An 8,742-nucleotide genomic window follows, 5' to 3' on the forward strand; every position below is an offset into this window, starting at 1 on the left:
TCTTCTTTTCTTTTCCTTTTTTTAAACGTGTGTTTTGTTTTGTTTTTACTGTACAATGAATTTACTCCTGTTAGACCGCGGAGAAGTTACAATAAAGAGCTCAAGTTGAAACACCTTCAAGAGAAAGACAGAAAGAGACAGAAAGAGAGAGGAGAGATGGACAGATAACTCCCCAGCCCTGCGATATTTACATCTTATTTTCCACATCTAAGCTACAACAACAGTGAACTAAAAATGGCATTTTAAGACCACAGAATACTTCTTTTTCTATCACAATGGCATGCTGGAAGGTGCTGCGCTTTAAATAGCTTTACAGTACTCATGGGTTCTCTTTTTTTTTTTAACTTATTATGTTTTTCTTTTTTTCTTTCTTTCTGTGTTTTTTTTTTAACTCCACCAAAAAGTTATTCAGTTGTGGAAGGCGCTCCCTCCCGTTACGAGGCTCATGCTTTTCAGTTTATTGTCCTTCTTCCACTTCATCCTGCGGTTCTGAAACCAGATTTTGATCTGTCTTTCGGAAAGACACAGGGCGTGGGCTATCTCTATCCTCCGCCGTCTGGTTAGGTACCTATTGAAGTGAAACTCTTTCTCCAGCTCTAGCGTCTGGTAGCGGGTGTACGCAGTTCGGGCCCTTTTCCCATCAGGTCCAGTCATATCTACAATTTTACAGAAAATCCAGAAAATTAGCAACCGCACTGCACACCAACAACTACACTTTCTTTTCTGTCTTTTCTCCCTTTTTTTTAATGTGGGGGGGCTTTTCGCTGTGATTTAATGGACGGAGAGGGGGGGTCACACAGCATGAAATGGGTGGAAGCATGCAACCAACACGACACATAACACAACACAACAATCAGCCTTCCCTCTGCAGCTCTGGGCCAGCACAGCTCACTACACCCCACACCTCCTCCGGGCTCCAGCGGCATTTAAAGCAAACAACCCCACAAAGATTTTTTTTTTCCTCTTACTGATTCTACCTCTAAATTCTTCCTTCCACGCCAGCCTGCGCACTCATGCAACACCTGACAGATTTATGGCACACCGTCAGCGTGACAGCCTTCAAAACTAAATATTAAGAGAGGTGGAAATCTACCATGGCTTATGTGCAGCTTCCGCATCCACGGGAATATTTGTGGCGTTTGGCAGTCGTTTGCTGTGGGAGTGGAGGAGGTGGCGTTGGGCTCCTGGTGCTGCTGCTGCTGCTGCTGCTGCGCCCGCGGTGCCGTGCCGGAGGAGCCTCCGCCGCCTCCGCCGCCGCTGCTATGCGCGCCCTCCTCGCTCTCGGATGCGACCGTGGCGTCCTCTATCTCCGTGAAATGAGCGCTGTTGCTTTTGTTGAGGCTGCTGCCGCCCGAGGTCGCGCTCCGGTCAGAGGGAGGAGAGGGGCTTTTTAGTTCCAGCTGCTCCCGGCTGGCTGTGGCGCACGACGGCGGCGGCGGCTGCACCGGGTCTGGAGACGACAGCGAGCAGTTGGGCGTCTGTCTGTAGCGGGCGTCCGCCCCAAATCCCCGGGCATCCTCCCTCACAGCCCCGAAGTGGCCGCCGGTGTTGGTGCGGTTCACGGTTAGGTCCATGCCATTGTAGTTGTAGCCGAAAGACCCGGAGTGCATGGTGCCAGGGTCTCTGAAGGAGCCGCTCACAGCGCCGTTAGTCCCATAATTTAGTAACTGATAGTCGGAGCCATTTGGATAGCGCCCTGAGAACGAGTTTACAAAGTAAGAGCTCATTTGCTTGGATTTTTAAAGCCTCGATTTGTAGATCTTTGTCGCTATAATCCTGTGTGCTTGCACGATTTATGGATGCAATCATGAATTATAAGCAATGAAGCCCTACTGTACTTTGCCAGGTATGCGGCCAAATATGGGAGAGCGTTCGGGAATCACGTGCCTTTGTTGACCAGTCGTAAATCCTCACTGATGACTTCAAGAGGTAATTCATGCTCCATGGTTACAAATGATGACGAAATAATGGTCGTTAGGGCTCCAGTCAATGGTGCCTCCCCGCTGCGCCCCGAGAGCCGCGCAGGCAGAGAGCGCCATCTTCCGGACAGCTGCGGTAGCACCCCGCCGGGACTCGCTGTCAGGGCCCCCGGAGTCATCCATCATTTATGTAACACTCATAACGCAGGCCACAAAAGGCTCAGGTAGCACAAAACAGCGAGCTCTCAGCCAAACTCGCGCACTTTACCCAAAAGTATCCAAAAAAGGGGGAAATTTTCACTTTTACGCCATATTATATGATTTTATTGTGGCTTAAGAAGCTGAGCAGACGCTGAGCCACTACCATTACTACTAAAACTACTAATGGCACCGCTACTGCTGATAATATTCGTACAAATAATAATAATAGACAACCAGAATTTCCAATATACATCAAAAAGCCTTTATTTCTATGTACAATTTCCTAAACAAAATATTGCACACAATATCCAGATGTGCATCGAAGACAACAATAAATAACATGTAACATCTGTACAAATTTCTTTCTTTTCTTCTTTTTTAATGGCACAAAACAAGCCTACAGACTATCACAGAGCGACCACAGCCACAGGATGTACAGTTAAAAGGACGAAAACTCCTCTTTTAATGTCAAAATAAAATCAACATTAAAACAAAGAAAGGAACTCAGTAGGCCTACACGATCATGAGGTAACAACATGAACCAAACACTAAAAATTATTTACATTTTGGCGGATTTTTTTTATTATTATTTGATTTTATTTGTTTTTGGGGTTTTGTTTTTTTTTTGTTTTTTTGCATAGTCCCCTAAATAAACGCACGAGCACACACAGGACAAACAGAGGAGGACCTGGTTTCTGATTTTTAACCTAATGCGGACACAGTCACTGTGCAGATACTGGAATAAACTCTACACGTCTCTAACATGTGATTTGGCAGCACTTTGTATCTACAAAGGAATAATACATTGTTTTTTTATGTCAGGAGTGTGCACATACACACACACATGCCTTTTATTTTATTTTATTTTATTTTAAGTGTCCTTTTAGCTCTTTTTCTCCGCCTGTTCCTCCTCCTCGGGCGTCTTTGAGGGGTTGAGGAGTTTGTTCTCCTTTTTCCACTTCATCCTGCGGTTCTGAAACCAGATTTTGATCTGTCTCTCCGTCAGGCACAGGGCGTGGGAGATCTCTATCCGGCGCCTCCTGGTAAGGTAGCGGTTAAAGTGGAACTCCTTCTCCAGCTCCAGAGTCTGGTAGCGGGTGTAGGTCTGTCGGCCCCTGCGGCCGCTGCTGCCAAACGGGCCTGCAATGAAAATGAAGTCATGTGTTAATAATTAAATGTTAAGTGTGGGAGGAAAACGCACTCACTGTGTGCAGTGATGCATCCAAATTAAATAATTAAGTAAATACAAATAAACAAAATAAAACCGTTCTGCGCAAAAGTCCGAAAAAAATCAAAATGTATGTTTTTATTTTATATTTTCTCCTTTCTGTAGGTGCAGATTTATCTTGTTTAAAAAAAATGTTCACATATATATGTGATATTACGATAGTAGTCCCATTATATCTCTTAAACTTCCCACATGGCGCCTGTTACAGTAAGCCTTTCAGAAAAGTGTCATTAGTACAGCGCAGTCTCTGTATAATAAATGATGCACTGGCTCTCTTGTGTCATCTAAAGCACGCATTGTGCACGTGCAGTCAGAGGCAGGCTTGTTTTCTCCTTTAATTTGCAGTGAAATTCATATTTTTTTGTTCGTGTTTGGGACGTTAAATTAAGTTTTTTAGCCAAAAGGCGCGTTAAAAAATCCAAAAAGGGGCCATGTGACGCGAGCTGGGAGCTCTTGGGTTGAAGCTCGGGTGGTGTAGGCCCACTGAGTTCGTGCGTGTGCGTGCGCGCAATGTAGTGAATGTGTGTGTGTGCGCGCGAGTATGCAGCCCGTGCCTGTGTTGTGCTGATGATGTAGTAGTAGCCAAAAGCCCCGAAGGCGCACGAATCTCCGTGTGCAATCGCCAAAAACACAAACTTCCCGCTCGGCTCTGTCTCCGCGCGCTGTGCTGCTCGCAATGATCTGAAAGGCTTTCCACACCTGGCAGGTAGCCTCTTCTAACGGCCGTGAGTACTCACCGGCGGAGCAGGCGTTCATCCTCTGCATCCACGGGTAGATCAGCGTGGACGACTTGTCGTCGATGCTGCTGCTCATGCTGACAGCTTGCTCCGGGCACTCCGCTTTGCGCTGCTGATGCTCCTGAGTGACAAACAGCGGCTGGTCCTCGCGGCTCGAGAAAGCGCACGAGCCCTCCGCGTCCTTGTAGAAAGTCCCGACCGGATTGTAGTCGCAGGGCGCTCCGCCGCCGGCCCGGCCGTAGATGGCCGCGGCCGCTGCGCCCGTCTGCTGGTAGTAAGACGCCGGGTAAACCTTCTCCTGCATGTTGGCTGCTCCATATGTGGCCGCGTTGGAGTAGTGTCTTAACGGATCGGTGTATCCCGAGGAATAAAGCGGTATCTGACCCAGGAGAGAGTCCTGTCCTCCCGGCAGAGACACGGGAAAAGTTGAGTTAACAAAATAGGAACTCATTGGGTGGACAACGGGGTGTATATACTCCGGAGGAATATGATTTGTTGTCTTTTATAGTCCAAGTGGTTTTGCCATTACTTTATCGGAGATTTGGTTTTTGCTGAAAGGGGGGGTTGTGAGGTGCCACTGAATACAGAGGGAAAGTGTACCATCTGATCAACCTCTGGCCAATCACCGCCGTCTGTGCTTGCACTATTGCACCCATGGGGGGCTCTTGTTGCGCGCAGGAGTCCCCGGTGAATCGAAATGAAGCGCTCGAGCTTGTCGCTCGCGCACACGCTCACACAGACGCGAAGACTCATAGAAATATATTTATACTTTTTTTAAAGCCTAAATATAACCCCTGTTTCATGCAATCCAGCCCCCTCTCTCCCACACTCTGTCACACACAAACACACGGTGCAAAAAAGCAAAACATTTACGCACAGCCTGAGTCTCGCTCAGCCTCTAACCTTCACTTCCATCTCCTTTAATAATTCACTAAAGCCAACAAAGTCTGGAATAAAACTCTTCTGCCAGTAAACCCTTTAAAACGAGCACCAACTGATCCACATGGACGCAAGAAACCTGCGTCAGTGATGCATATATTTCACTCTTCGAAGGTGAGACTTCATCCTGATTCAACCCTGACTGACTGAAGTCCACGAAGACGTGCAGAGAGCAGCGGGGAGGACACGCGCCGGCACTCAGGATCATCATAATCATCATCATCATCATCACGTTAACACACCATGATGAAGTGGACAACAATTTCACACTTAGAAAAAAAAAACTGGTAAGTATGAAGGGTTGAAAGACGTCTCAGGTGCCTGGAGCCTGCTTTTCGTTTCTTTGTTTTCACCCATGAACTAATTTGTATTTAAGAGCAAACGAGGAGGGAAATTAAGGCGACTGTTATTAGTCTTCTGTGTTTTTCTTCTCTGTCCATCATTTAACTCGTATTGATTGATTGTTATAATTAATAAAATACAAATTTTGCTTCCATTCTGAAGCTAAGTCGCTTTTCGAAATGTAAAGTTTGCAGAATTTCGTTCAAAAAGGAAGGAAAATGCATTTATAATAAATTATTCTATTTCCTTCTGTTCAGTTAGTTTCCCTTTTTAAAAAAAGCCAATAACTCTGAATAAAACCCAGAAAAAAAGCAGTTTTAAAAGTATTCTAACGTGAGTATAAAACACATAAATTGTATAAGAGCTTCATAGACGGAGGGAAAATAATAATAATCAGGAATGAATAATCCGCCTCTTGTCTTTGATTTTGCGCCCTTGGTCCACAGATTTTCTGTTTGCGTCATGTCTGCTTTGAAAACATTTTATATTTTAATATTTCGATCAGAATTGAGATGAAATCAAATCTTAATCTTTAGCTGGATTGGCGCCTCTCCGCCAGGCCGCAGTCCCTGCAGCCCGGTGCTGGACAGCTGCTGGACATTTGGAGAAACACTGACTAACAAAGAGGCAACCCCGTGTTTTCCCGTCACGTTATGGCCTCAGCCATAAACTCCCAGCATCAAAAAGGACGCAGAACACCCTGCAGAGGCGCCGGAAATAGAAAATAAATCGATAAAAGAGAAGAGCGGTGATTATTGACTCCGCGTTTTGTGCAAAATCAGGACGAGGATGCATCAGAGCGAATATTTGTTTAAAGCTACATCAAAAATGTGAGGGGGGGGAAAGCAGAAAGGCGAAAAGATACAACTAGGACACGGTGCGCAATATCAGCATAAATCGATTTCTTCAGAATAAAAGCACAAAAATGAATTACAATAATCCGAATAAATCAATCAGCAGAGTGAAAAACGTGTAGCCGGAGATCTTTTTGTTTTTTACCCCCAAGAAAAACATGACTCAGCTGTAGCACAGGCCCTTTACCATCACCATCATCATCATCAAAGTCAAGCTTGCCTGGCCTGAAGCCACCTGGTTATACAACACCAGTCGCCAGCAGGCCTCAGACTCGGCAAAAGAGTCTTTTTTCACCATTTTAGGGAAAATATTTGGCGTGTGAAGGAATTGCAGCACCTCAGGGGTTAAACAGAGAGTGCAGCAACTGGTTGTGAATAGCACAAACAGCGCAAGCGGAATAATAAAATGCTTTGGAGAGGGTAATTTCCCTTTCTTAAAGACAGATCTCCCCGTTTCCAGCTTTGTAAACATCAGGCCTGCAGTGACAGTGAAGCAGCAGCAGCAGCAGCAGCACCAGCAGGAATATCAGAAACATGGTGCCCTTACCTTTGTTGATAATCCGTCATTTCCAGTGTGGGTGCCACTCCGCAGCAGCTCCTCTTCGCTTCCTGTCAGCCCCACAAAGAAAAAAAAAATCCCCACTTTGCTTAAGTGATTTCATGAAAGTAATCCCACTATTCCAGGAGTGTGGTGATCCCTCATTTTCACGAACATAAAGCCACACAAGTACAGCCACATTAACGAGGCGCGCACGGCGCAGGAATTGCGCAGAGCCTCCATCGCCTACTTTTTGTTTTTTTTTTTTAGGGAGAGGGGGGGAATTACGCACGAAACCGCGAGCGGCTGTTCTTACCAACACTCCAAACGCTCACTGCACATGCAAAGAGCCCAGAAAAAGCTTGTGTTAGTAAGTGTTAAGTGAACGAGCGGTTGGAAAACAGCAGCTGCAATATAACCTCATGGGAAATAAGTTCCCATTCCTGCTGTCCACATGACCCCTCAGCAACCAATCCCCGAGCCAGGCGAGTCGTAAACTTCCAAGGCAAAGTTGTAAATTTTCATAAACAGCGGCCGTTTTTGTGCTTTGGACGCGCTTTCCTCACCGCCATCTTTATTTTCTCCCAAAGAATGAAATGTTTAAATTTTGCGTCAATATGGTAGAAACGGGTCAAGATGTGGAGGTGTGAGGGTGGTCTGCGGGGAAGGATGCGCTCTCGGTTCTGATCCATCTGGTTGGAGAAAGGTTTGTAGCTTCTTATTGATCTCTAACCACGGCAGTGGTCTTATTCGCGTACCCAAAAATTCAAATCGAATAACAGGAAGTGAATCTGGCTCCAGTCCTTCCTCCTGCATTTTGTCAAATGTGTCACTTTCAGGAAAAAATAATCATGTAATCTCCAAACCGCAGACGCGGGTGATTGAGTCTTCTTATTTTTCTAAAATAAAAAGGCTCCAGGCGTGAAGATTATTTGCATTAAGACTATTATAATCTCTCCAAATGTGGAGAAATTCCTCCAGATCAAATTGGCCAAAGATGGGAATGAGCTTAACTGCCATCCTGAGGCGGATTTTAAGGTCAGAAAAACTTGAAACAGCCCAACTTCAGAATGAAACTTTCCCTCGTTTGGGCCTTAAAAACGTATTCATCTTTTTTTCTTGTTGTTTCTAATGAGTCATTTCCGATTTGATTTGTTGTTATTTTTTTTAAAGTATTCTTTCAGTCGGTATTCTGGTGTTTTACACTGACAGAGAGGATTTCCGACATTTATAGACGCAATAAAACCATAAATTCCTGAAATACAAAACATTCTCCCCATCGCTTTCATTTTTCTCCCTCAAAGAGACGCAAAGTCCAATATAATAGCGCCTTTTCATTAAAATTTAGGCTAAGATTTAAACACAAAATGTTAAAACATATGAATTAACGTTTTCATTTCATTAAAGTCTAAAATAAAAAACAAAAAAAACAAACAAAAAAACCCAACACTTCCACAGGTACCGTCTTATTTAGGCCATAGTTTAATCCTTTATTGACTCCTAAATTTACCCCCCAGATTTTAATTTTTTTAAAAAGATAAATATAATTATAATTAATTAAATTCGTCTGTAAACCCCCGAGTTTCACAGGAGCTTGCAGAAAACAGCTCAGGCGCTTTATAATGCAAGTGGACTCGATACTAAATATTTATATTTATCAGTAATGAAAACACTTCCTCACATTTTAAAATAATATCGAATAATTTCTCAACGCATTTGATCTTTTTCTTTTTTTTAGTTTATTGGTACCTTGCTCTCAGCCAGCTACAAAGAAACCAGATCCAGAGAAGCTGTAAAACTTTATGGCCTCTTATCTGAAAGCCGTCGAGACGAAAGGAGGCAATCACCATCAAAAAGAAATTTAAAACTATTTAGAAAAAAAATGTGTTAAAATGTAATCACAGAAAGAATATTTATTACTTTTAAAAAGATTTTTTTAATCTTATTTTTTGCAGAAAGTGACAATAAAGACGATTAAACTAAA

General features: G+C 44.1%; 2 protein-coding genes across 2 annotated transcripts; both read right to left on the reverse strand.

Moving 5' to 3' along the window:
- Positions 1-318: 318 nt before the first annotated feature.
- Positions 319-1,914, reverse strand: hoxb5b (homeobox B5b). The gene is made up of 2 exons (XM_085466868.1): positions 1,094-1,914; positions 319-656 (listed from the first exon to the last, which is right to left on the reverse strand). The coding sequence occupies exons 1-2, from the start codon at positions 1,725-1,727 to the stop codon at positions 409-411; spliced, it is 882 nt and encodes a 293-aa protein (XP_085322994.1). The 5' UTR covers positions 1,728-1,914; the 3' UTR covers positions 319-408.
- A 343-nt stretch (positions 1,915-2,257) lies between these two features.
- On the reverse strand, positions 2,258-5,208 carry hoxb6b (homeobox B6b). Its single transcript, XM_085466872.1, has 2 exons — positions 4,086-5,208; positions 2,258-3,260 (listed from the first exon to the last, which is right to left on the reverse strand). The coding sequence occupies exons 1-2, from the start codon at positions 4,534-4,536 to the stop codon at positions 3,004-3,006; spliced, it is 708 nt and encodes a 235-aa protein (XP_085322998.1). The 5' UTR covers positions 4,537-5,208; the 3' UTR covers positions 2,258-3,003.
- Positions 5,209-8,742: the final 3,534 nt, after the last annotated feature.

The sequence above is a fragment of the Copadichromis virginalis genome, linkage group LG8 (genome assembly GCF_057382275.1).
Source record: "Copadichromis virginalis isolate Kocher_CV1m ecotype Utaka linkage group LG8, C_Virginalis_male_GT1.1, whole genome shotgun sequence".
NCBI classification, from domain to species: domain Eukaryota; kingdom Metazoa; phylum Chordata; class Actinopteri; order Cichliformes; family Cichlidae; genus Copadichromis; species Copadichromis virginalis.

Bases quoted from the DNA above. Each gene is read 5' to 3' on its own strand.
- hoxb5b (XM_085466868.1), bottom strand. From the start codon at position 1,727: ATGAGCTCTTACTTTGTAAACTCGTTCTCAGGGCGCTATCCAAATGGC. The intron at 657-1,093 runs GTAGATTTCCAC...GTAAAATTGTAG, and splicing joins GAAGCTGCACATAAGCCATG to ATATGACTGGACCTGATGGG.
- hoxb6b (XM_085466872.1), bottom strand. From the start codon at position 4,536: ATGAGTTCCTATTTTGTTAACTCAACTTTTCCCGTGTCTCTGCCGGGA. The intron at 3,261-4,085 runs GTGAGTACTCAC...TTTTCATTGCAG, and splicing joins GATGAACGCCTGCTCCGCCG to GCCCGTTTGGCAGCAGCGGC.